The 27,242-nt window shown below is 54.3% G+C and overlaps 1 protein-coding gene across 2 annotated transcripts in view; it reads left to right on the top strand.

Annotated features, from left to right (window-relative positions):
- GRIP2 (glutamate receptor interacting protein 2) overlaps window positions 1-24,228 on the top strand; it is a 45,344-nt gene extending 21,116 nt beyond the window's left edge. The window contains exons 12-24 of one of the 2 annotated variants that reach the window (XM_052639202.1): window positions 300-486; window positions 997-1,142; window positions 1,853-1,933; window positions 3,877-3,943; window positions 4,042-4,187; window positions 13,408-13,552; window positions 14,470-14,609; window positions 15,216-15,395; window positions 16,334-16,511; window positions 18,664-18,769; window positions 19,918-20,061; window positions 21,015-21,161; window positions 22,126-24,228. In XM_052639202.1, coding sequence (XP_052495162.1) covers window positions 300-486; window positions 997-1,142; window positions 1,853-1,933; window positions 3,877-3,943; window positions 4,042-4,187; window positions 13,408-13,552; window positions 14,470-14,609; window positions 15,216-15,395; window positions 16,334-16,511; window positions 18,664-18,769; window positions 19,918-20,061; window positions 21,015-21,161; window positions 22,126-22,284 — 1,826 coding nt within the window. In that variant the 3' untranslated portion in view covers window positions 22,285-24,228. Of the gene's footprint in view, window positions 1-299; window positions 487-996; window positions 1,143-1,852; window positions 1,934-3,876; window positions 3,944-4,041; window positions 4,188-13,407; window positions 13,553-14,469; window positions 14,610-15,215; window positions 15,396-16,333; window positions 16,512-18,375; window positions 18,637-18,663; window positions 18,770-19,917; window positions 20,062-21,014; window positions 21,162-22,125 lie in introns of those variants that run through there. The other variant, XM_052639277.1, reaches the window with a different exon arrangement.
- The last annotated feature ends 3,014 nt before the right edge of the window (window positions 24,229-27,242 follow it).

Raw genomic sequence — 27,242 nt, 5'->3', positions numbered from 1 at the left:
GCGACTGATCCCAGCATAACATCACACAGCATCACAGGACGTCATATCACGGACCCTCGGAGCCTGTTTTATAACATGGCCTTCCAGGAGCTGTCTTCCTGGGTCCTGGCCGCAGCTCTGCCAGGTGGAACCCACGACCCCGAAGTTCAGAATGGGCCGCGACTTGGCCCCGCCCCGAGGCGGGGCGGGCCTCCCACTCACGCCCTCTCTGACTCCTGGTCCCGCCGAGGGTGGGTGGGCTCTGGCAGGAAGTAACCCCCGGGACAGTGCCCTGAGTGCCGTGCCCGCCTGCCCTGCAGTGTCGCTCGCCTCCAGCACGGTGGGGCCAGGCGGCCAGATTGTGCACACGGAGACCACGGAGGTTGTGCTCTGCGGAGACCCCCTCAGCGGCTTCGGCCTCCAGCTCCAGGGCGGCATCTTCGCCACCGAGACCTTGTCCTCCCCACCCCTCGTGCGTTTTATTGAGCCTGACAGCCCGGCGGAGAGGTGAGCCTACTGCCCCCTCCCCGTGGTCCTGCCACTGTCCGATTCGGGGGTGGACAGCCGGGGAAGTCCAGTCACACGCTTAGGCTGGCTGCACAGGTGTATCTCACCAACCATCACGGTCCACCCCGTCGCCGGCCTCGTTTTGTAGACGAGGGGTCTGAGGCTTAGAGAAGCTGATTCACCTGCCCAGGGTCACACAGCTTGGGAGTGACCCATGACACGAACCCCAGTGTGGTCTGAAGTCCGAGTGCTGTATAAACATCTCCTGAGGCATGGCATCATCCCCACGGGGCAGAGAAACAGGCCCAGCGAGGGTATCCCTTATAGCCGGGGTCCCGGGTAAATGGCCTGAGGAGCTGCAGCTGGTGCGGCGCGGGGCGGGGCGCTACCAGCCCCGCCCCGCCCCGCCCCGCCCCGCCCCGCCCCGCCCGGGACATGGGCGGGGCCTGGCCCTGCTCCTGCGCCGCCAGTTGCTGGCTTCGAAAGGGGCCGCTTCTCTCTCCGGTTCAGGTGTGGACTGCTGCAGGTAGGGGACCGCGTCCTGGCCATCAACGGCATCGCCACCGAGGACGGGACGATGGAGGAGGCCAACCAGCTGTTGCGGGACGCGGCGCTGGCCCACAAGGTCGTGCTGGAGGTGGAGTTCGACGTGGCCGGTGAGTGGGTACCTGCGGCTTCCTCGTCTCCTTCGCGACCCCTGCTCCCTCCTTTCTCCACCCTGCTCCCCCCACCTCCCGCCCCGCTTCTTCCCGCGTTTGCAGCGTGTCCCCAGAAGCTGGGAGAAAGGCATTGGGCGGGAGTGAAAGGATTGCACACGCCAGTGTGAATGAGGGTTTTTGCAAGGGAACAGGAGCCGCGGGTGGGGGAGGTGAGGGTTTATGCAAAGATCCCCAAACAACTCGGTTAGAATTCTGGTTCCTGATTTGGACACCGTGTCCTCCTGGACAGGGCCTGTCCTCCCCCATCCTCAGTTTTCCCCAGTGTAAAAACAGTGTAAAGTGGATAGAATCCTCTATCCCAAGGGGTGTTATTGAGATGCGATGAGATGAAGCTCCTGGAAGCACCACCTGAGGTCTGTCATGTGAGAGGTGCCCTGTAAGTCCTTGCTGGATCCGAATGGCTTGGGCCGGGCTAGGGGGCCCCAGTGGCAGCTGTAGGTTGGGGTACCAGTCCTGACTCTGCTCTGACCTGATGGGTGCTTTTCTGGGACAAATCTGTGCACTGTACCTCAGTTTCTTCTGTGGGTAGAAGAAACAGGATGGGGTTGTGTTTGGCATCCCTCTCCACTGGACCAGAATGAGTGTGGGATGCGGACTCCCAAGGCTATTCGCTTGAGTCTCCCGGGTTTATGTCTGTTTGCACCCAGAGTCCGTCATCCCGAGCAGTGGCACCTTCCACGTGAAGCTGCCCAAGAGGCGCGGCGTGGAGCTGGGCATCACCATCAGCTGTGAGTCCCCGTCCTGTGCCCCCTCCAGCCTGCCCTGAGTCCGCCCAGCACGAGGCGGTCAGGGGAAGACTCTGGGTGGGAGGGGGCGCTGGCTGACCTGGCTTCCCTCTGTCTGCAGTGCATGTCCTCAGGCAAGGCTTCTGGAAGCCTCGGTTTTGTTTTCTGCGCAATGAGAGTCTCCTAGCCTATTTAGTCTCCAGGGGTGGTTAAGTGGTTTTGTGAGGCACCAGTCACGTGCCCCAGGTTTGGTTTTCTGTTGCCTCTCTATTCCCAGGGCCCAGGAAAGGCCTGGAACATAGTCAGTGCTTAATTCATGTTTGTCAAAGGGACGAAAGTGAGGGACTGCAGAATGGAAAGAAGTAGAATACACAAGCAGAGGAACGGTCACAGACCCTCCCCCAGCCCTCATCTCACTCCGGAAAAGCCGAAGTCCTCTGACTTTGTGCGTGCGTGCATGCAAAGTCACTTCAGTCATGTCCAACTCTTTGAGACGCTATGGCCTGTAGACTGCCAGACTCCTCTGTACTTGGGATTCTCCAGGCAAGAATGCTGGAGCGGATTGCTATGCCCATCTCCAGGGGATCTTCCCGACCCAGGGATCAAACCTGCATCTCCTGTGGCTCCTGCATTGCAATTCTTTACTGAGCCCCTGGGGAAGCCCCTTCTGACTTCATCTCCTGCCGTCTCCCCATCACACCCGGGAGCAGCAGCTGACCAGAAGGGCTGGTGCTGCAGGTCCTTCCTGCCCCAGGCCCCGCAGTCAGTGGTGGTGGAAGCTGAAGCAGCCGATGGGGAGAAGGTGCTTCCAGTCCAGGGCCACCAGCTGCAGTTGTGCAGGTTTAGATTTTTCTGACATTTTCTCAACAGACTAATTAGACAGGGCCCCTTTGTCTCATTTGCAAAGATGCTGTTTGGGCTAGAGGGACCGCTTTACACCTGGTCACTCATGGGAAAACCCATTAACCCCACTGGATTCTTTCTGCAGGAAAACTCAGCCATCCGTTGTCTTAAATCATGTTCCCTGGGAAATAGCCTCTCCCACAAGGAGTGACGTATGGGGCCTTATTGAGGCGGGCTCTTAGGATCAACACCTGTGGGCAGAGGAGACTGTAGGACCAGGCATTGGGAGGAGCTAGACTGCGATGTAGTCAATAGAGGGCTCCCCCAGTCTTCTTTGCTGGGGAGGCTGCGGGAGCTGAGGCTTCCCTGGTGGCTCAGACAGTAAAGAATCTGCCTGCCAATTCAGGAGATTTGCGTTCAATCCCAGTATCAGGAAGATCCCCGGGAGAAGGGAATGGCTACCCAGTCTGGTACTCTTGCCTGGAGAATCCCATGGTCAGAAGAGCCTGGTAGGCTACAGTCCATGGGGTCACAAAGAGTCGGACATGACTGAGCGACTCATACTTTCACTTTCTGCGGGAGTTGTCCTGCATAGAGGCTGGGAGCCGGGCCTTGGCACCGCTGAGTGGCCTGGTCGATGGGTGTAGACATTGTTTTGGGTGAGGCTGCTCCCTCAGCTAAAGGCCATTCCCCAGCAGGATCCTGCTGCAGTGTTCGCAGCCAGCATTCCCTGCAGCGGGCAAGGAAGAACTCAGCTGTTAAGAGTCACTTGGTTCTGGAACCTGGGCCTGTCTGTGTTGCTGGGGACACAGACACCAGCCAGACACAGCCCCTCGGGGAGCTCCATGTGCTGGAGAATGAGCTGAGTGTGGGAGGTGTTGTCCTGCTTCGTCTAGTTCATCTCGGATGTCCCTGTGAACTCTGTGGCCTCATCCCCATGTTATAGAGGGGAACTGAGGCACAGAGAGGGGAGCTGGTTTGCTCACAGTCCACACAGCCCAGGAGCCATGGGAAGCGGGGTGTGGGGCTCTGAGTCCACACCCAATCCCTGGGCCCCTGAGGCCGAGGTGGCCAAGGATGGGCTTTTGGCTTCTTTCCCCCAGCGGCCAGCAGGAAGCGAGGGGAGCCCCTGGTCATCTCTGACATCAAGAAAGGCAGCGTGGCACACAGGTAGGGGGGCCCCTGGCAGGGCGGGGGGCTGGCCCATGGGGGTGGGCTGAGCACCTACATGTGCCCAACTCCTTCATGTCCTCTCCCTGCTCCTGCAGAACCGGCACCCTCGAGCCAGGGGACAAGCTGCTGGCCATTGACAACATCCGCCTGGACAACTGTCCCATGGAGGACGCTGTGCAAATCCTGCGCCAGTGTGAGGACCTGGTGAAGCTAAAGATCCGCAAGGATGAGGACAACTCAGGTGAGGGCCCCAATCCCTACCCGCCCACGCCAATCAGACGGTGCCCAGCGGGCAGTCTGGTGCTCCCTCCAACCAAGGGTGCCACCCAGGGGCTGCTGGTGGAGAGCCCTTGGATGAAGATGTGGGGTGGCCGGGGGGAAGATGGCAGATGGGTCCCTGTCCCCAGGTCTGGCCTTCTCCAAAGGCCCATGTGAGGTCTGCTAGAGTTTGAGCCAGACTTGGACCCAACAGGCCCTGCCCACAGCTGCTGGGCGCAGATGACTGGGTGTGTTGATGAATGGGTGGGGGTGGGGGATGTACCACGGCCTGGGTGGCTGTGAATAAGCTGAGGCTGCAAACTCAGGCACACCTGAGGCTGGACAGGTGACAGAGTAAGTGAATTGGGCCGAAGCTGAGAAAGTTATTCAGTCTGCGTAGGCAGAGGAGAAGGAGAGGACTGTGGCCACTGGCAAGACTCTTGCTCAGAAGGGCTGCCACCAACTCCCACCCTGGGCAGGAGGATCACTTGTGGGCAGAGTTCAGAGTTTTTAAGGAAACTGGGAAATCTGGTGTCGTCTTACGGTCAGTATCACCATCACCATCATTATCCTTGTGGTTCTGCGTGGTGTGTGAAATCTTTATTATAAAAATGCCGGTTCAGTGTTTCTGCTCTTACTGAAATGGCTGTTTGGGTGGAATGAAACATTGTTGGAAGCAGAAGATGGCCTCACATGGTGCGATCTGAAGTCCTCCCATGGGGGAAATGGGTGTGTTCATGGCTGAGGGAATGGGTGGATTAATGACTGGCGGAATGATTGAATTACTGGCTGAGGAAATAGGTGTATTAATAGCATGGAACAATGGGTGTATTCATGGCAGAGTGAACGGCTGCTATAATGGCAGAATGAGTGGCTGAATTCATGGCTGGGAGAACGGGTGGATTAAAGGCATGAAGCGATGAGCGTAGTAACGGCTGGAGGAACAGTGAAGTGATGCCTGAGAGGAGGGGTGAAGCAATGGAGAGGAAATGGGTGGAGAGGTGGCCTAGGGAATGGCTGTGTTAATGGCATGACTGCATGGGTGAATTAGCGCCGTGAGAGAATGGGTGAATTAATGACATGAGGGAGGGGGTGACTTGATGGCTGAGGGAATGGCTGAATTAGTGGCTGAAGGAATCTGTGCCAGAGCTGAGAGAATGGGTGTATGAATGGCAGAGGGAATGGGTGAATTGACAGCTGAGGGAATGTTTGAAACATGGCTGAGGGGGAGTGTGTGACGTCATGGCTGAGGCGGTGGCTCTCTGCTGGCACGAGGGAGTGGGTGAACTGGTCACTAGCAGAACATGCTGTTTAGGCATGAGAAAATTGCCATATTGATGGCTGAGGGAATGGTGAATTAATGGCTGGAGGAATAGGTGAGTTAATGATTCAGGGTTTGGGTAAATTAATGATTGATGAAGTGAAGTGAAGTCACTCAGTCGTGTCTGACTCTTTGCGACCCCATGGACCGTAGCCCACCAGGCTCCTCTGCCCATGGGATTTTCCAGGCAATAGTACTGGAGTGGGTGGCCATTTCCTTCTCCAGGGGATCTTCCCAACCCAGGGATCAAACCCGGGTCTCCCGCATTATAGACAGACGCTTTACCGTCTGAGCCACCAGGGAAGGCCTGCGGCAGTGCCTGGTGGATTGGCTGAATAAGTGGTAGAGAGTTAGTGGCTGAAATGAGGGGTGACTTCATGGCTGAAGGAGTGGATACACTACGGGTTCGGCGATCTGTGGCTAAAGATTGAGATAACAGTGGACTAACGGTTGAGTGAATGGGTTTATAAATGACGTAGGGAATGAGCGTATTCATGGCATGAGGACATGGGTGAACTAATCACTAGAAAGTCCGGGTGTTAGGCATTAGGGACTTGGTGTATTAGTGGCTGAGGAAATTCGTGAATTCATGGCTGAGGGATTGACTGAATTAATGGCTAGGGAATGGGTGAATTAATGAATGGGTGAGTGGGAATATGTGTATTAATGGAGGAGTTGGTGTATCACAGGCGGTGGAAATGGCTCAGATAATCACTGAGGAATTGGCTAAGTTAATAGCTGCAGGATTGGTTGAATTAATGACAAAGGCACTGGCTGTATTAATGGCTGAGGGAATGGGGGAACTTGTCACTTAAGGAATCTCTATTGAATGAAAGAACTGGCATGTTAGGGCTGATGAAATAGGTGGAATAATGGCCAAGAGATTGACTTAATGGCTGATGGAATGGGTGAATTAATGGCTGAGAGAATATGTGCTTAGTGGCTGAGGCTATATTAATGGCTGAGAGAATACGGGATTTACTGGCTGAAGAAATAGTTTAATGGCCAAGAGAATGTGTGAAAATGTCTTGGATTGGCTGAATTAATGGGTGAGAGCTTGCACAGGAGAGAGGTGAGTGTGCCTGATGGAATGAATGAAGTAATGGCTAAGGTAAACGGTGATTTAATGATGGCAGGACTGGGTGAACTGGGGACTTATGACTGAGCTCAGCAGCAGAAAGAATGGGTGATTTAACAACTTAAGTAAATGGGCTAGTGGCTGAGATAATGGGAAACTAATAGTTGAGAGAACGGTTGAATTAATAGCTGATGGAAAGTTTGTATTAGGCCTGAGGGAATGTGTGAATTAATAGCATGAGGAAATGTGTATTAATGACTGAGGGATTGGTTGGCTGAAGGAATGCCTGAAATATGGCTGAGGGGATGGTTTGCTGAAGGAATGCCTGAAATATGGCTGAGGGGATGGTTGAATTAATGGATGTAGGAATGTGTGTCCCAATGACGGAGGGAATTCGTGTATCAAAGATGAAGGGAGGCCTCTTGCCTTCGGAGATGGCCCACCCTCTCTATGGAGTGTTTCTGCCAAAGTCACTCGCACTTTTCGAGATGGACCACACCTGGTCTATGGAATGTGCAACTAAATACATCTACTTCTTACTTGTCAAGCAAAAAATAGGTTGAGGGAATGGCTGAATTTATAGCTGAAAGAATGGTTGAGATAATACCTGAGGGAATTGGTGAACGTGAGGTTATGAGGAAAATAATGGTTGAGCAAGTGGGTGAAATAATTCCTGAGGGATTGGGTATATTAGGCCTGGCAGAATTGCTGTATTACTGGCTGAAAGTATGGGTGAATGAATGGCTGAGGGACGGGTGGATTAGTGGCTGAAGGAATGGGGGAATCAATGGCTTTGGGAATGTGTGGTTTAGAGTGGAGGAAATGGGCGAGGATCTTTTTATATGGCATGAGGATATGGCTCTATTGATGGGTGTGGGAACAGATTGATGGCTGAGGGAATGGGTGAATTAGGGCTGAGAGAATGCCTGAATTAATGGCTGATGAATGGGTGAGTTAATGCATGCGGGTATGTGGTATTCTAGATTGAAGGAATTGGTGTGTCAAAGACTGTGGGAATGACAGAAGTAATGCCGAGGGACTGCTTGAATTAACGGCTGAGGGAGCGGTGGAGATAACAGCTGGAAGAACGGAAGAACTGAGTTCAGTTCAGTCCCTCCGTTGTGTCCGACTCTCTGTGACCCCATGGACTGCAGCACGCCAGGCCTCCCTGTCCGTCACCAACTCCTGGAGTTCACCCAAACTCACGTCCATCAAGTCGGTGATGCCATCCAGCCATCTCATCCTCGGTCGTCCCCTTCTCCTCCTGCCCCCAATCCCTCCCAGCATCAGAGTCTTTTCCAATGAGTCAACTCTTCGCATGAGGTGGCCAAAGTACTGGAGTTTCAGCTTTAGCATCATTCCTTCCAATGAACACCCAGGGCCGATCTCCTTCAGAATGGACTGGTTGGATCTCCTTGCAGTCCAAGGGACTCTCAAGAGTCTTCTCCAACACCACAGTTCAAAAGCATCAATTCTTCGGCATTCATCTGTCGGGGTCCAGCCCCGGTGGATCCAGGGTAATTCGAAGTGGGGACGGCGTGGCGAGGAAAAACTTATTTATTTAGAAATATAAAAGAGAGATTAGGAAAGAATAGTGTAGTAGGAAAATTTAGTGGAGAAAAGATGCTGAATAACTTGGTTTACGTGGAAAACCAATAAAGTTCCAAGACGAGGAAATTGCACCATCTACGTTAGGCCACCGGCGTCCTCTTGAATAGCGGGGAGTGCCCCACCTTGGGCTCGCTCTTGTGTGGATCTTAGAAGCCGGGGCAAGTAAGTAGACATGGCGAGCCTCCATGCCCCAGCTGGGAATTCAGCCAGAAAAGAGAGTAAAGAAGACACGGGGGAAACCAGTCCTTCCAGTGACTGGCCCATCCTCTATTGTTGGAAAGGCTTTTTATACCTTTTTTTTTTGTACATAGAGATCAATGGATAGTATAAAATTATGTAGCATCAGCAGCCCTGACTCTTAGCGAGACCAGGCTTTTCTCTCTGCATACCTAGTTGTATACATGAGTCTTAGGTGATTTACATCATCTTCTGGCCAGAAGGCCAATTAACATTTTACGGCCCTTTTCTGATAAGGGTTTGTCAACCAGAAGGCTTATTTGCCCTAATAATGTTGTTCTTCCCAAAGTCTGGTGCCACGCTCAGAAAGCACTAAATAAAGTTACATTCTTACATAGCGAAGACACAGCAATTTATAACAATGAAAGAAGTGCAGTGATTTATAACAAAGAGAAAGTTAATTAACTCAAAAGTCTCATGTTGCTAACATCAAAACTACTATATTCCTATTTCTGCATCCCGTTTACATTGATTAATATCCTCCCAGGTGCCTAAAAGATAAAGGATATGGAGGCCTGGGGGCAAACATTAACTCAACAAACTCTTCACCAAACTAATTCTTAACTCTAAAAGGCTCTATATCTTTAAGGTGTTTTGAGCTTCGTGCCTCTCACGGTTGGGGGCTGTAAACCCACAAATTGTAAAGTCCGGGCAGACCGGTCAGATAGGTTAGAAAGCCATCAAAGGGGTTAAGCCCAGACATTCTTTTTATATGCAGGAGACTGTTAACTGGAGCTCTGAATTAACTCTTTCGGGGATAACCCCCTGTTATGTCAGAAGGGTATAGTATAGCAGACAGGAAACAGACAGGTTTTGGTTTCGGGGGAGATGCTCAGACAGAGGACCCCTTGAGACCTGACTCGCCTTGCCCACCAGGCCTCTCCGCATGACCTTGTCATGGGTGGGATCTCCCGTGCTGGCTCCCAGCACTCAGCCTTCTTCACAGTCCAACTCTCACATCCATACATGCCCACTGGAAAAACCATAGCCTTGACTAGACAGACCTTTCTTGACAAAGTAATGTCTCTGCTTTTGAATATGCTATCTAGGTTGGTCATAACTTTCCTTCCAAGGAGTAAGCGTCTTTTAATTTCATGGCTGCAATCACCATCTGCAGTGATTTTGGAGCTGCCCAAAATAAAGTCTAACCCTTTATTTTCCTCACAGCCATATGACATTAATTCACCAATTCCTTCAGCTGTTATTCCAACCATTCCCTCAGCCATTAATACAACCATTCTTTCATCCATTGATATATCCATTCCCTCATGCCATGGATTCACACATTTCCCCATCACTAATATACCAAACCCTTTGACTGTGTGGATCACAATAATCTATGGAAAATTCTGAACGAGATGGGAATACCAGACCACCTAACCTGCCTCTTGAGAAACCTATATGCAGGTCAGGAACCAATAGTTAGAACTGGACCTGGAACAACAGACTGGTTCCAAATAGGAAAAGGAATACATCAAGGCTATATATTGTCACCCTGCTTATTTAACTTCTATGCAGAGTACATCATGAGAAACGCTGGGCTGGAAGAAGCACAAGCTGGAATCAAGATTGCCAGGAGAAATATCAATAATCTCAGATATGCAGATATCACCACCCTTATGGCAGAAAGTGAAGAGGAACTAAAAAGCCTCTTGATGAAAGAGGAGAGCGAAAAAGTTGGCTTAAATCTCAACATTCAGAAAACTAAGATCATGGCATCCTGTCCCATCACTCCATGGCAAATAGATGGGGAAACAGTGGAAACAGTGGCTGACTTTATTTTTGTGGGCCCCAAAATCACTGCAGATGGTGATTGCAGCCATGAAATTAAGACACTTACTACTTCAAAGGAAAGTTATGACCAACCTAGACAGCATATTGAAAAGCAGAGACATTACTTTGTCAACAAAGGTCCGGCTAGTCAAGGCTATGGTTTTTCCAATGGTCATGTATGGATGTGAGAGTTGGGCTATAAAGAAAGCTGTGCGCCAAAGAATGATGCCTTTGAACTGTGGTGCTGGAGAAGACTCTTGAGAGTCCCTTGGACTGCAAGGAGATCCAACCAGCCCATCCTAAAGGAAATCAGTCCTGAATATTCATTGGAAGGACTGATGCTGAAGCTGAAACTCCAATACTTTGGCCACCTGATGCAAAGAGCTGACTCATTTGCAAAGACCCTGATGCTGGGAAAGATTGAGGGCAGGAGGAGAAGGGGATGACAGAGGATAAGATGGTTGGATGGCTCACCAACTCAATGGACATGGGTTTGGGTGAACTCCGAGAATTGGTGATGGACAGGGAGGCCTGGCGTGCTGCAATTCATGGGGTCGCAAAGAGTTGGACATGACTGAGTAACTGAACTGAACTGATACAGGTAAATTCATGGCTGAGGGTATAAGTGAATGACTGAGGCAATGAGTGAATTAAAGGCTCAGGTATTAGCTGAGTTAATAACTGAGGAATTCCTGTTTTAATAGCTGAGGGAATGGGTGAATTAATGGAGGCACTTGACTCCATTAATGACTGAGGAAATGGTGTATTGAAGGCTGAGGGAATGGCTGAATTAGGTGCTGATGCCTGGAAAATCCCATGGATGGAGGAGCCTGGTGGCCTGCAGACCATGGGATCGCTAAGAGTCGGACACGACTGAGCGACTTCACTTTCACTTTTCAGTTTCATGCATTGGAGAAGGAAATGGCACCCCACTCCAGTGTTCCTGCCTGGAGAATCCCAGGGACGGGAGAACCTGGTGGGCTGCCGTCTCTGGGGTCGCACAGAGTCGGACACGACTGAAGTGACTTAGCAGCAGCAGCAGAATGAGTGTATAGTGGCCGAAGGAATAGGTCCAGTAATTTTTGTGGGAAAAGGTGAATTAGTGGCTGAGCAACTGGGTACACTTATCGCTAAGTGGATGAGTGTATTAAAGCTGGGGGAATTGGTGTATTAATGTTCAAAGGTGTAGCGAGCTAATGGCTGACTGGGTGAATTCATGGCTCAGTTCCTGGCTGAGTTAGTAGCTGAAGGAATGCCTGATTTAATAGCTAAGGAAAAGGGTGAGTTACTGGAGGCATGATGGGTGAATTAATGGCCGTAGGAATTGTATATTAATGACTGAGGGAATGGTGTATTCAGGGCTGAGGGAGTGGGTGAACTAACAGGTGTGGAATGGATTAATTAATGGCTGAGGGAGGGAAAAGGGAAAGTGAAGTCGCTCAGTTGTGTCCAACTCTTTGCGATCCCATGGACTGTAGCCTACCGGCTCCTCCGTCCATGGGATGTTCTGGGCTGGCGTGCCATTTCCTTCTCCAGAGGATCTTCCTGACCCAGGGATCGGACCCAGATCTGCCTGCATTGCCGTCAGACGCTTTACCCTCTGAGCCACTAGGGAACTGAGGGAAAGGCTGAACTAATTCCGAAGAGAATCAGTAAATTAATGGCTGAGGATATGGGAGAACTAACCTCTGAGCGCATGGGTATGTTAGGCATGAAAGAATTGGTGCATTAATGACGGAGGCAATGGGTGATAACGGCTGAGGGAAGAGTTGGATTAACAGCAGATAACGTGTGAAACAGGGGCTTCTCTGGTGGCTCAGATGGGAAAGAATCTGCCTGCAATGTGGGAGACCTGGGTTCGGTCCCTGGGTCGGGACGATCCCCTGGAGAAGCGCATGGCAACCCACTCCAGTATTCTTGTCTGGAGAATCCCATGGACAGAGGAGCCTGGCGGGCTACACTTCACAGCGTCTCAAATGTCGACACGACTGAGTGAAACAATAGCTGAGGGATTGGCTGAATTACGGGCTCTGGGAATGGGTGATTTAATGAGTCAGTGGATAGGTGAATGAATATTTGAGGATATGGGGAAGTAATTCCTAAGGGAATCAGTGAATTAATGGCTGGGGGAATGGATGAATGAGTAGCTGCGGGAATAGGTATGTTAGCAGCTGGAAGAATGGGTGAACTCATGTATAAGAAAAGGCTGAATTTAATGGTGGAGAGAACTGATGAATTAGTAGCAGAGGAAATTTGTCAGTTAAAGCTGAGAGAATACGTGAACTAAATGCAGAATCTATGGGTGTATTGGTGGATGAGAGAATGGGTATGTTAATGGATGAAACAATGGCTGCAGCAAATGGCCGAGGCAGAGGGTGAGCTAATGGCTGAGTGAATGGGTGTAGTCGAATCTCAAGGAATGGGTGAGCTAACACCTTAGGAAATGGGAGGATGGGGCTGACCAAATGGGTAAACTATTGCCTGAGGGGATGGCTCCATTAGTGGCTGAGGGGATCGGGGATTTAATAGTTGAGGGAATGGGTGGAACCATGGCATGAGGTTATGGGTATATTAATGGAATGAGTGAATGGATGAATTCCTGGTGAACTAATGGTAAATGGTATGGGTGAATGAATGACCGAGGGGATGGGTGAATCAGTAGCTAAAAGATGGGTTAATTAATGGCTGAGGAAATTGGTGAATTAATAGCTGAGGGAATTTGTGTATTGGGGCTGAGAGAACGGGTGTATTAATGGCTGAGGGTATAGGTGTAATAATGCTATGAGGGACTCGAATTAATGCTAAGGGAATGTTTGAAATTATGGCTGAATGAATGGTTGAGGGAACGGTTGAATTAATGGCTGAGGGAATGCCTGAATTAATGGCTTAGAGAATGGCTGAATTAACACAAGGAAAGACTGAAGGAATAGGTGTATTAAGGGAATAAGGGGATGAGTGTATTAGTGACCGAGGGAATGTGTGTATTAATGGCAGAGGAATTGGGTATATTAGTGGTTTAGGGAATGGGTAACTTTATTTTGACTGAGGGAGTAGGGGTGTATTAATGGAAGCGTATGATGAGTGTGGTGCATTAAAGCTTTGTGGGGTTCTGGGCGTGCCCATTCCTATGCCCCACCCCCCGACACATGCCCCCAACCTCTGATGCATACCAACCCTCCACAGATGAACAGGAGACCACAGGTGCCATCAGCTACACGGTGGAGCTGAAACGCTATGGGGGCCCCCTGGGCATCACCATCTCAGGCACAGAGGAGCCTTTCGATCCCATCGTCATCTCGGGCCTCACCAAGCGTGGCCTGGCTGAGAGGTGAGCCAGGGCTCTGTGGGCACACACGGGTGAGCCAGGGACCCCATAGGGCAGGAGCTGAGCTTTGGGGTCAGTCAAAACTGGCTCTTAGCTTTGTTCCAGTATCGATGGTCTGGGGCCTGTCCTATCCCTCTCTGAACCTCAGTTCCTTAGATGGTGGCTAGCCCCTGGCAGCCATCCCGATTTCAGGTAAGTGCTGGATAAATCCCTCCCAGGCAGCTCAGTGGGTAAATAATCTGCCTGCAATCCAGGAAATGCAGGATGCCATCCAACCGTCTCACCCTCTGTCATCCCCTTCTCCTCCTGCCCTCAGTCTTTCCCAGCATCAGGGTCTTTTCAGATGAGTCAGCTCTTCGCATCAGGTGACCAAAGTATTGGAGTTTCAGCTACAGCATCAGTCCTTCCAATGAATATTCAGGGCTGATTTCCTTTAGGATGGACAAGTTGAATCTCCTTGCAGTCCAAGGGATTCTCAAGACTCTTCTCCAACACCACAGTTCAAAAGCATCAATTCTCCAGCGCTCAGCTTGAAAAGACCACATTAGTATTTGGTAGCTAGTTTCTTGCCATGGACAGAGGAGCTTGGTGGGCTACAGTCCACAGGTCACAGTCGGACACGACTGAGCGACTTTTCACTTTCACTTCACAAGTGGCCTTGCAAACATCCTCAGAATTCATGCTGAACACTGGTTCCAGAACCTACCTTTGGAGTTGAACAGGAACAATCCCCTCCCAGATGAAAGACTCAACGCCTCTATTAACACAATCACACTGGCTTTTTTTTTTTAATCCCCCACAGGTGGGTTTACCTGGGGTCATCCAGGCTTGTGCTTTGGGTTTCCTGAGTTCCCGGAGGGCAGGCCCCCCCCCACTTCAAGTCCCTAACTCCCGTCCTCTACCCTGTGCCCCCTCCCCAGGACTGGCGCCATCCACGTCGGGGACCGTATCCTGGCCATCAACAGCGTTAGCCTCAAGGGCCGGCCACTAAGCGAGGCCATCCACCTCCTGCAGATGGCTGGCGAGACCGTCACCCTGAAGATCAAGAAGCAGCTAGACCGTGAGCCTCACCCCGCACCCTGGGGGCCGTCCAGCCCACCTAGGGAGAGAGATCCCTGGGGCACTGTGGCCCGCTTCAAGGGCGCAGCCTCATAAGACGGCTGCTCACCCCGTGGAGGTGGGAGGGTCCCGGGGACAATGAGGAGCCGAGGCTCGGAGTGATGCGCCCGAGGTCACACAGCCACTGTGCAGCTCTGTGGGCCTGAGCCATGCTCTTCATCACCTCCTGCCTCGGCCTCCTGCCTCTTAAGGAGCCTGCTTGTTTTCCCTTGCGGCTGTCACTTATACATCCCTCAGTTTCCCCTGTGTTTATCCCCCGTGCTTTGGTAGGGAGTGGACACGAGTCCAGACTTTGGGGCTCTCCTTTGAATCTGGGCTCCACTGTTGCCCAACATGTGACCTTGGGTGTGTGGTGCAGCTTTCCCAAAGCCTCAGTGTTCCCATCTGTGAAATGGGTGTGCCCACCAGCCTGCCTCCCACCTCACCTATCCACTTGGTCACCCAGGGGCCTGTGATTCCCCAAACCAGGCAGAAGCAGGGAAACAGACGGACATCTCTGTCTCCAAGGTCGGAAGCCAGTAGCGGTGACACCCGCTCTTCCTCCCAGGCCCCCTCGCACCCCGCAAGTCCGGCAGCCTCAGCGAAGCCAGTGACGCGGATGAAGACCCGCCAGAGGCGCTGAAAGGTGGTCTGCTGGCAGCCCGATCCTCGCCCACCGTGCCCAGCGTGGACAGTGCCGTGGAGTCCTGGGGCAGCTCGGCCACAGAGGGTGGCTTTGGGGGCCCAGGTAACGCCTCGGGCCCCTGGACAAGCACGGTACTGTCTCTGGGCCTTTGCAGGGCCGTGCCCTCCCCCTGCCCTGCCTCCTTGCTCCTCTGCTGGCTCCATCCCTTAGGGACAGTTCCTCATGGCAGAGCTGATCAGGCCCGGTCAGCCATTCTGACGGCCCCTCACCCTCAGAGGGGGGACCGCAGGCCTTCCTGGACTTTGATTGGCATCCATGGCACAAAGCTGCCCATTCAGATCTCCCCCATGAGGCTTGAGACTAAGGGGTCTGGCTTCTGCCTCCTCCCTTCCCAGCCCAATGGCTGGCACGCAGCAAGTGTTCAGTGCTGATTGTATCCCATCAAAGACAGGAAGGTAGAAAGCCCCCTGCTATCCCTCCTATGAGACCCACTTGGGAGGCCACCCCCCAGGACATGCGCCCCCCTGCCCACTGCAAGTGGAGACCCATGGGCGGCCTTGGGGGACGTCTGAATCTTGTGATCTCTGTGACCCAGAACTGCAGGGGACTCCCCAAGGCCCAGCTCAGGGAGAAGTGGGGTGAGGCCTCGAGGTAGTCTCAGGGGCCCTTGGCCCTGGTCACCCCTCACTGCGTGTCTGCCCACTCTGTTTGAGCTTCCCCATCTGCAGCCCTGGGTCAGCACCACCCCACAGGGCAGGACCTTCAGGGCAGGGGGAAGGGGATGGTCAAGAGTGGACCCCTTCTCAGGCAGGGCTTGGCCACGCTGAGCCCCACGGAGCTGGGACAGGGTCCTGGAGGTCTGGCATTCACTCTGCTGATGGTCACGGGGTTCTAGGGTAGGGGTTCTGGGTGGTCCAGCAAGCCCAGAGGAGGGAAAGACCTCTCCCAGGCCATCCCGCCAGGCTGGAGGTGGGGCAGGAAGGAGGGCCAGCGGGGCACACGGAGAGGATGTTCGACGCTCTCTCTCTCCCCCCGGCCAGGTTCCTACACTCCACAGGCAGCAGCTCGGGCCGTGACCCCTCAGGAGTGGCGGTCCAGCCGGCTGAGAAGCAGTCCCCCCCTGACCGAGCCCCGGAGGACGAGCTATACCCCGGGCCCTGCCAATGAGAGCTTCCCCGAGGAGGAGGAGGAGGAGGAGGACTGGGAGCTGCCCACTAGGTCTGTGGGGGGTGGGGAGCACCCCAGGGGAGGAGGCAGGCTTGGCCTCTCGGCTGGGACGGGCTTAGGGAGCTGGTTCCTGTGCCTGGGCAGTGGGTGTGATGGATGAGTCTCGTGTGGCCCCCAGGAGAGGCACCTCCCGGGAGAGGAGAGCAAGCGTGGAGCAGAGCCGTCTCCATTTCAGGAGGCCCAGGTGGGGGGCAGGGAGGCAGCCTGGTTGACTCCCCCACCCCACTCCGTGTCTGGCGATCCGCTCTTCTCAGAACCTGAGACATTGAATCCGGACCCTCCCGACTTGGCTCAGATGGCAGTGGCCCCCCGGGGTGGCTGTGGTCACGAGCACCAGCCCTGGGCCGTGGGTGTGATGGTGTTTGTGGCAGTGTCTTCGGGGGAATTCAGCTGCCCACTGCTCCTGCGACGAGTGATCCCAGGGAGTCCCAGCTGCCCTCTTCCCACCTCCGTGCTTTCGACCCGGCCGTGCCTGCTGCCGAGAGTGCTGTCCCCTCCCCTTTCTGGGCCGACGCCTGCTCATCCATCAGACCAGGCTCAAGTTCCCCTCCCCGTGGCAGGCTTCCCTGAGTCTCGTAAAGAAGAGGCCTGCTTCCCTCTGCTGAAACCCATGGCTGTGCACATGAGCCTGCTGGTGGCTCTGGCCACCTTGGATCTCCCTGTTAATGACCTGGCTGTCGAGTCTTCTACGTGGCACCGCTAACTCAGCCTGGCACCCAGTAGCTTCATGCACACACGCCGTGAGATCAGGGCCCTCACCTTAGTCCCCTCCATGGCCCTGCACCCAGGAGAGGGCCTGGCTCAGCGCACCTGTAGCATGGACCTGCACCCAGGAGAGGGCCTGGCTCGGCGCGCCTATAGCATGGACCTGCACCCAGGAGAGGGCCTGGCTCGGCGCGCCTGTAGCATGGACCTGCACCCAGCAGAGGGCCTGGCTCGGCGCGCCTGTAGCATGGACCTGCACCCAGGAGAGGGCCTGGCTCGGCGCATCTGTAGCATGGACCTGCACCCAGCAGAGGGCCTGGCTCGGCGCATCTGTAGCATGGACCTGCACCCAGGAGAGGGCCTGGCTCGGCGCGCCTGTAGCATGGACCTGCACCCAGCAGAGGGCCTGGCTCGGCGCGGCTGTAGCATGGACCTGCACCCAGCAGAGGGCCTGGCTCAGTGCGCCTGTAGCATGGACCTGCACCCAGGAGAGGGCCTGGCTCAGTGCGCCTGTAGCATGGACCTGCACCCAAGAGGGCCTGGCTCAGTGCGCCTGTAGCATGGACCTGCACCCAAGAGGGCCTGGCTCGGCGCGCCTGTAGCATGGACCTACACCCAGCAGAGGGCCTGGCTCGGCGCGCCTGTAGAATGGACTTGAACGCAGCGCACGGCCTTCAGTCTCCGTCTTCTCATCTCTGAAATGGGAAGGCAGGGGGCCGCCCCTTTTGTATCATCGTCCTGGCGGCTCCCCAGGAGATAAAAGCCTGGGTGCCTTCCGGAGAGAGAGAGAGTGCTTTGCACACCACGGCACACTTGATAATGGCTGGGGCTGTGTCGATAGTGAAGGGCGTTGCAGGCAGTGAAGCAGGAAACTGGCTTGTTGAGTTCTGATGGGGCCCGAGTCTAGAGCCGAGAAGGGGCCCGACCTCCTGTGATAGAAATCGCGGGGGCAGCCCTTTCCCCAGCCCAGACCCTCCATCCTCATCCGTCCGTGTCCACGCCGGCTCCAGCTGCGTCTGTCACTGTCCTGTGACGCCTTGTGTCTGGGCGGGGAGGGGAGGCCAGGGGCTGTCCTCCGGGGCTGCACCATGGATCTCCTCTCTTGTCTGTCTCTCTGTCCGTCTGTCTGTCCGTCTGTCTCTCTCCCCAGGCGTCCTGTGTCACCGCTCTCCGCCCCGTCTCATCTGCCCCCGTTCTAGCTGCTCACCGCCAGTCCCGGTGGCCCCTCACCGCGTCTCCCCCCCATTCTGTGTCACCAGCCACTGCCCTGGGGCCCCAGCACTGCCGCCAAGGACACCTGCCTTCCAGCCCGCCCGCCTGCCCACCCTCTGGCCCCCCCTGAGCCCAGCGCAGGGTCCCCAGGGCCTGGAAGACGCCTCAGACCCCTGCCCGCCCGCCCGCCCCCGGGAGTTGACGCTCTCTGGTTCCTACGTTGCAGCCCAGCCCCTGGCCCCAGCCGCGAGGAGGGCTTCTGGCACACGTTCGGGGAGGCCCTCGAAGACCTGGAGTCGTGCGGTCAGTCGGAGCTGCTGAGGGAGCTGGAGGTGCGTGTGCCCGTGGGAGGCAGCACGGTGGTGGCAGTGTGCTCCCGTGCAGTGTGTGTGAATGCACGCACTGGCCTCCTCCCGGGGAAGGCGCTGCACACACGCACGATGGGCACATGTGCGACCGGGGATGTGCAGCTGCGAGCATGCTTGGAGCATGTGTGTGCATGTGTGTAAGCATGCTCAGGCATGCACAGTGCAGCATATTATCACAACGCGTGTCCGGGTGTGCACATGTTGATGCAGAAGGGCAGTTGTGTGTGTGTGTGTGTGTGTGCAGTACAGTGGTGTGACATGGCTGTGAGCGTGCCCAGGGGAAGCTTCTGGATGTCAGCATCGGTAACAGCAGGCAGTGCAGGGCTGGGAGGTGAGCGTGGCTGCAGTGAGGTCTGCATCCCCCATGCTGGGGCAGGCTGCGAGGGAGACGCAGGCGGGGTCCTCACGGGTCGCTCCTGGAGCGCCTGCCCGCTCCGAGATCAGTGATCTGCACTCTGTGTCTGTGCTTCGTGCCATGCTTTTGCTCCTTGGATTTTTGATTGAGCTTTTTTTCACTGTTAGTCTTGCCAAGTGCTTGGCTCATCAGAGTCAAGTTTCAGTTTTATGCATTCTCACTCACGTTCCATTGGTGTTTTGTCTAACCCTTTTGCACATTTTGCTTCCGTATCCCTTCCTTCTACTTTACTTGTGTTTTAAGTCCTGATACTTTTCCTGGTTTCTCAACTCCTTAATTTTCAGTCTTTCTTGCTTCCTAACATTTAAAGATACGGATTTACCTGTAAGCCCTTGCTTGACTGCATCCCATAAACTTCAAGTTGTGGTACTTTTAAGGTCTATTCAATTCCTAATATTTAAAAAATTTCCATTGTGATTTCTACTGAAGCCCTTTAATTACACTTCTAGAAGCGGGGTGTTTGGTTTTGGAACTGCATATGTTTGGTTTTATATTTTGATGCCAACTTTAAAACCCATTCACACTGGGTTGTGAAAGTGCATTTGATTTGATCCTAACTCTTGGGAGTTTTTGTAAGACTTCTTTCTTGGTGGCCAAGGATGTGATCAGCTTTAGTAACTGTTTCGGATACGCTTGCCAAAGTTGCTGATGGCAGACAGAGCGGGAAGCGTCTGAGTGGAGGGCTGTGTCCCCTCAGGCATCCATCATGACAGGCACCGTGCAGAGCGTGGCCCTGGAGGGCAGGCCCGGCCACGGGCCCTGGAGGAGGAGCCGGGAGCTACGAGCCTCCCCCGAAGAGACGCGGGAGCTGCTGCTGCCAACGCCCGTGGAGATGCACAAGGTGGGTGCTGGGGCTCGGGGTGCACGGGAGGCCAGGGCACATGTCCTGATGCGGCCCCAGGGGGACCCCACTCCTCTCCAGGCTTCATTCTCCTCCACCAGTAAAACACAAGATTAGGTAGAAGGGAGAGTTTTCCCAAACTCCTGCCATTTGGGTGCACACACACACACACACACACACACACACGTGGTGCTTTTCTTTAAGTGGACTCACTTTTATCCCACTTAAGTGATTGTGTGTGTGAGCATATACAGTATGTGAGCTTGTCGTGTGTGTGTGTCGATACACGTGTGGCAGTGGTGGTTTAATCGCTCCGTTGAGTTCAACTCTCTATGACCCATGGACTGTAGGCGCCAGGCTCCTCTGTCCGTGGCATTCTCCAGGCAAGAATACTGGAGGGGGTTGCCACTTCCTATTCCAGGGGATCTTCCCGACCCAGGAATCGAAACAGCGTCTCTTGCGTCTCCTGCGTTGGCAGGCGGATTCATTACCACTAGCGTCTCCAGGGAAGCCCATACCTGTGTATGCGTGCATGTATATCACTACTTAAAGGAAAGGCCAGCATTTTTGTCAACTAGGCTACAGTCTAGGAAAATAAAATACAGAGGAGGAAAGAAACCTCTCGCCCCATAATCGCCTTCAGAGGGTTCTGAGCTCTTTGGTGGGCAGGGCAATGGGAAGTGTCAGAGGCTGGGAGCGCACATGGCACCCTGTGGAGACGTTGTTCTGGTATGGAAGTGGGAAGACTGGAAAGGAGTGTAAGGGAACTCTGTTTCTGTGGCTTCTGCGGTGACTGAGTGCTGCAGACTGAGGGGCCCCAGAGGTTGGGGGGGGCATCCAGGTGGGCTGGGGCTGAGTCTGAGAGGCATCCGATGCCAGCCCAAGGGACTCGGGCACCTGTGGGATGCTGGGGGAAGGTCAGGGCTCCAGAGGCCCCCTCCTCCGGCTCCCAGGTGACACTGCACAAGGACCCCGTACGGAGTGACTTCGGTTTCAGCGTCTCAGACGGCCTCCTGGAGAAGGGCGTCTACGTCCACAGCGTGCGCCCTGATGGGCCAGCCCAGCGAGGGGGTCTCCGGCCCTTTGACCGGGTTCTCCAGGTAACGCCAGGGTCTGGGTACCTTTGATGGAGTGGTCTTCCCTAGCCCCAGGGTGGGGAGAAAGCCCAACGTCTACCCTGGCTGAGTGGCCTTGGGCAGGTGGCTTCCCGTCTCTGAGAGCCAGCTGCTTCATCTGAGAGAAGGGGCTGACCGCACAGTTATATCAGTGAGGTTAGGCTAAGTTATGCTGCGGTAACAAACAAGCCCACATCCCAGTGGTTTTTAAGTACTGCTTGCCTGAAATATTTCTATTTTAGTTTTGGCTGTGCTCGCTGTTGGTGGCTGTGCTCAGGCTTTCCCTAGTGGGGGCGCATGGACTTCTCACTGCCGTGGCTTCTCTCGTTGCAGAGCCCAGGCTGTAGGATATGCTGGTGGCTTCAGTAGCCGGAGCACGCTGGCTCAGTAGCCAGAGCACGCTGGCTTAGTTGCCCTGTGGCATGTGGGATCTTCCTGGACCGGGGATTGAACCCAGGTCCCCTGCATCAGCGGGCAGATTCTTAGCCACTGGACCAACAGAGAAGTCACCAGATCTCAGTGATTTAACGCACATGGGCATTTGTTTGTCGCCTCTCCTATACGTCCACCGCGGGTCTTATTCCACCTGGGCTCGGGGAGGGTCCACCCTCTAGGAAGTGCCCCAGACTCCATGGCAACTAAGTCATGCGATCTCACAGCAAGGGAGTCTGGGAAATGTGAGTGGGCACCCCCTTGCTCATGCCCCTGCTGGGCAGGAGGCTCAGCGTGTGGTCTGCTTGTGATGTTAACAAACAGAGAAAAGGTGCAGGTGTTGGAGGGTGAAGGATGCGTGGAAGGGTTAAGAGAGTTAAATGGGAGTGCCTGCCTCTGTGTCAGTGTGCAGAACGACACGTGTCCAGGCCGGGCAGGGTCTGTGTGTTGGGAAGTCCTCACCCGCTTGAGCCCAGGCTGAGTGGGTGCCGTCTGCCCCATGGGTGTGCTTGTGCAGGTCAACCACATCCGCACGCGGGACCTTGACTGCTGCCTGGCCGTGCCGCTCCTGGCCGACGCGGGCGATGTCGTGGAGCTGATCATCAGCCGCAACCCGCTGGCCCAGACCAGCCGGTCCCCGCGAGCGCCCGGCCCCAGCGGCCCACGGATGCTCTGAAGTCGGCCCGTGATCTGGACATCCAGGAAGATCCTGGCTCCCACGCCTGCAGCCAGACTGGAGATGTGGCCACCCGCTCGTCCGTCTGTCATCGGGCAGGCTCAGATCGGACTTTGTCCTCCAGATCTGTGGAGGCAGGGGTCTGGGCCTGTTCCAGTGACATTGAGGTCTTTCTCCAACTGGGCCTCTGAGATGTGCCAGGGTGGGGCAGGGCACCCAATAGAAGTGAAGGCAGGTCGCTCAGCCAGGAGTAAAGGGGCTACTCCAGGTCCCTGCAGGGCCCCTGGGAAGAGCATCCAGTGTGGGCACAGCTCAGCGCCACGCAGGGAGCGATCGCCCAGCAGAGCTGTGGAGCCGAGTGACTTCAGGGCAGGAGTGAACTCCCTGTCTCAGGAGGTGAGCAAGAGGAGCCGATCCCAGCTGCGTGGTCACAGGCAGGGATGTGCAGCTTCTCAGGGATGGTTAGTTTCTTAGGGAGCATCTAGGGTGAGGCTGGGAGCTACTTGATCTGGACGGCCTCCCGCCAGGAAAGACGGAAGGGGGCCAACCCCCTTCTCTCCAGAATCTGGGTCCAGGGCTCACCGGCACATCCTCCCATGCCGCACTTAGCAGACTTGGAGCCGGGGCATCTCAAATCCCAGGCCCTCTGAGCAGTTCTTCCATTTCTGAGACTCTGGTCGAAGCCTCTGTGACTTGCGATCGCATTTCTGGGCCCGCTGGGTGAGCTTTCACAAAGCAGGCTTCAGGCTGTCCATCTCTCCCGCTGCTTTCATTGGACACATGACCATTGCTCCGTACGAGTGCACCCTTCTCAGCCCAGGCCCCTCAGGGCGGGAGGGAATCGTTTTCGGACTGAAGACCCAGGGGTGTTCCCTTCACCTGCTGTGACCATGAAGATGGGGAACCTTGGAAACAGGATGCATGTGAGGGGATCCAGCTCCTCACCAGGTCAGCGGAGGAAGGGACAGAAGCAGATGGAGAGACTGGAGGGGCGGGGGGAGACAGGCCATTCCTCCTCACTCCTGGGGGCGACAGTGTCCAAAGGAGTTGTGGAGGGAAGTTGATTCTTGCTTGAAAATCTGGAAGCACCAGCATCGCTTAAAATGGTTTTCCTCATGTTCTGCTACCTTTGGGTTTGGAGAAGGGCCCGGGACATCTACCTGGAGGTCAGGGCTGGGGCCCCCACCCCACCCCGGGGATGGAGGTGGGCAAAAAGCATTTAGCCAGTTCTCCGGCCGGGCTTGGACCCTGCCCAGCTCTTAATAGGGTCCCAGGAAAACAGAGGCGCCACCCTCCCGCACCTTCCACCTTGCACCCCTGTGTCCCCAGAATAACGCTCTTCCCCTCAAGGGGCTTGGTGAGGACCCCAGAGCTGTGTTGTTTGCACGCTGGGTCACTGCGCATTGCCGTGTGCCCCATCCGGGCTGACCCCTCTGCACGATTAGGGTGGGGATGGTCTCAGAGCCAGCTCTGCCTGCTGGAGGAAGACGCGCCCTGAACCCGGCCAGCACCCCCATCCTTGGGCCGAGGCCTCCGCCACTCCCCCAGACGTCTGTAGCTGGGCCCCGCAGGTGAGCCTCCTGGTTGCGGCCGGCCTTCTCATATGCAATATTCCTCTGTCTTCTCACGGGGACTGGTCACCCCAGAATCGACGTTTCCTGACACATGTCTCCCGGTGAGCGTCCTGCCTGCCTATGCATTTTCAGTACAGCCCCCCGTGACATGCCCCTCCCACCCCCTAAAAGCTGTATTTTTCTCTGGCTGAGATTAGAGCGTATTCCTTGTAAAGTATTTTTCTACAAGGGGTTTTCTTAGGGCTCTTGGGAAGCACAATGTGATAAGCGGCGCCAAATTGTAAAGGCCATTTGGGGTCTGTCTGGGGACACGTGTACAGACCTCTCCCCCGCAAGTTGCAATGACTTGGGGGTTGGGTGGGAGATTGCTGTTGGGGTGATTTTTTAAAAAAATAAAACTATTTACAACCACCTGGATTAGGGTGTCTGCTTTAAAAAAATAAATCATTGGCTTGCGATACCTCTCCCAATTACTGATGATGTTTTTCACAACACGAGGGAAAGTAATTGTTAAAATTTTTATGGAACCACAAAAGACCCAGAATTGCAAAAAGCAATCCCAAAGAGAAAGAACGTACGACAAGGCATAAGTCTCCCAAACTTTACACAGCACTGCAAAGCTACGGTCATCAAAGCAGCATGCCCCTGTCGTAGAATGGACATATAGATCCATAGAAGGGAATACAGGGCTCACAGATAAACCCACAAGCATCTCATCAATTAATCTTCGACAAAGGAGACAAAAATATACAGGAAAAGATACTGTAGTCCTGATACTTTTACACACTAAAGTTGTTACGGGCAACACCCATGAGTAGCCTTTCTTTACACCTCCTGTGCTTACTGGGGGAGCTAGAGCCTTAGGGGTTGTGTTCTTCATGAAGAACGCGCCTGAGCAAAGAACTACCGGCCTGCATCTCACCACTCATGCCCCCTTAAGATTCAACCCGAGACAAAACAAACATCCCAAGCCTTGAAAAAACGGCCTCCTCAGTGGCCGGTGATTCATAGAAGGGGTAACTTGGAGCGGGGAGGCTGAGGTGGGGACCTTACCCCAGGGCACGCAGAGGCTACGTGAGGTTTTTTAAACTCCTCCTGGCCAGAAGGCCCACCGTCGCTCAGGGGTACCAGGCTTGCTTTAGCTGTAGGACAGTCTACCTAGATCTGGAGACTGCGGTCGTATCGGGAGCAAAACAGATGTGTTCCAGGAGCAAAGTGGGGCTCGGTTACAAGCCCACGCACGCCAGGCCTCTCAGCCCCAGAGCAGTTCAGCCATGGGACTCAAGCTGGCTCAGGCTCCAGGGACGTAATACCAAGCAGCCCAAGACAAGGAGGACAGAGCATTCTGCAAGGCCTTTTCTTTTATTACTCTTTTTTTCCAGTTCCATTTTTACGACACGTTGGAGTATAGTTGATTTACACTGTTGTTTGTTTTTGATGTACAGCAGCTTGACTCGACGTATCGGCTCGGTTCAGTCGCTCAGTTGTGTCCTGCTCTTTGCAACCCCATGGACTGCAGCACGCCAGGCCTCCCGGTCCATCACTGTCTCCCGGAGTTCACTCAAACTCACATCCATCGAGTCGGTGATGCCATCCAGCCATCTCATCCTCTCCTCCTTCCTTCTCCTCCTGCCTTCAGTCTTTCCCAGCATCAGGGTCTTTTCCAGTGAGTCAGTTCTTTGCACCAGGTGGCCAAAGGATGGGAGCTTCAGCTTCAGCGTCAGTCCTTCCAGTGAGTCAGTTCTTTGCATCAGGTGGCCAAAGGATGGGAGCTTCAGCTTCAGCGTCATTCCTTCCAGTGATTTGACTGATTTGCTTTAGGATGGACTGGTTTGCTCTCCTTGATTTATACATAGAGCATATCTCTTCACTTCTGGATTCTTTTGCTGTTGAGAATTCCAGAAGTTTGAGAGCGTTCCATGTGCTGAATCTCAGGCCCTTCTATGTTATCTGTTACACACACACACACACACACACACACATGTATTTCTATGTATATTAATCCAGGCCTCCTCAATCTCAGGCCCTTCTATATTATCTGTTACACACACACACACACACGTATATATTTCTGTGCATGTCAATCCAGGCCTCCTCCCTTGCCGCCGCACCGTCTCCTCCGCGTCTGTAAGCCTACTTCTCTGGCTGAAGTCTCTGAGCCACTCTGTCGTTCGCAAAGCTGGTCTCTTCCGTCTATGCCCCAACCCCATCCACGTGTGATAGGGAGTCTTCCTGGGCCTCCTCTGTGTAAAGCAGCTCAGTTGGTGGAGGGTCTCCGTGGGTGCACCCGTGTTCCTGCCAGTGGCGCATCTCGTCCCTTTTCTGGCTCACAGTGCGTCGTCTATTTCTAGCACAGCTTCCTTTTCCACTCGTTTCCGGGTGGACAGTTTGCTGGTTGCTGTGCGTGGGCGCAGGGAAACGGTGCCGCCATGAAGGTTGGGGTGCATTCTCTTCCAGTTGGAGCTTTCTCTGGACATACATCCAGGAGAGAAAATGGCAGATCAGGGGCCTGTTCTGCTGTAAGCGTGATGTCAGAGAGCGTTTTACGGTGGCTCTTAGCAATACCCATTCCCAACAACAGTGTAGGCGGGCTCCTTTCCTCCTTGGTCGCTCCAGCAGTTACTGTTTGTAGACTTAATGAATGGACCTCCTGCTTGGAGGAGTGGCCCCTCTTTTGTAGGTTTGCTTGGCATTCTCCTAAATATTAGGGATCTTGAGCATCTTGGGGTATGGATTATTTACTTATTTCTCTGTCTACCACCAGTGTGAGTACAATTACCTCTTCAAATTGACTTCCTGAAAGTCAGCTGAGATTCAGTTTTTGGGGGGGCATTATCTATTGCAGGCTATTTCCTGAGAATAGGGGTTATTGACACAACCCAGGCCTTGTGAATCAGAAGGGAACATAAATGGGGGAAGTTGTTGTTAGAGGAAATGTCCAGGAGGTGGCAGCACTTCTTCGTGCCCGCCTCTGAGCCAGAGCTGAGCAGGCAGTGGAGGTGTCCTCGGGCTGCTAGGCTGTGTGGACCCTAACTCGGCCCAGCCCTGGGCCCCAAGGGTGAGTTTCGCAGCCCAAGCCAGGGAGGTGGGAGGAAAGAAAGGAGGCGTGGCTTCCCTTCCCTTTCTTTCCTTCCCTCCTTGCGCCCCTCCCTCTCGCGTCCAGCTGATGCGCCGTCGCAGTGGTCGATTTCTAGCGGTGCACGTGTCCTCGGTGTCCCGCCGGCTGATTCGGGCATGACTTTTCCACAGAGTCTGTGTAGTCTAGTCTGTTTTGGACATAGCTCGTTGCAGAAGGTCGAGCACCGAGCTGAGCATCACGTGCTGGTCCGTTATCTAGCCACACGATTTTCAGTGCATATCCGGAAGGAAGCAGATCCTCTCTGC

Source organism: Budorcas taxicolor, chromosome 1, assembly GCF_023091745.1.
Source record: "Budorcas taxicolor isolate Tak-1 chromosome 1, Takin1.1, whole genome shotgun sequence".
NCBI classification, from domain to species: Eukaryota; Metazoa; Chordata; class Mammalia; order Artiodactyla; family Bovidae; genus Budorcas; species Budorcas taxicolor.
Note: the sequence above shows the minus strand (reverse complement) of the source record. Positions and strands in the feature narration are given on the sequence as shown.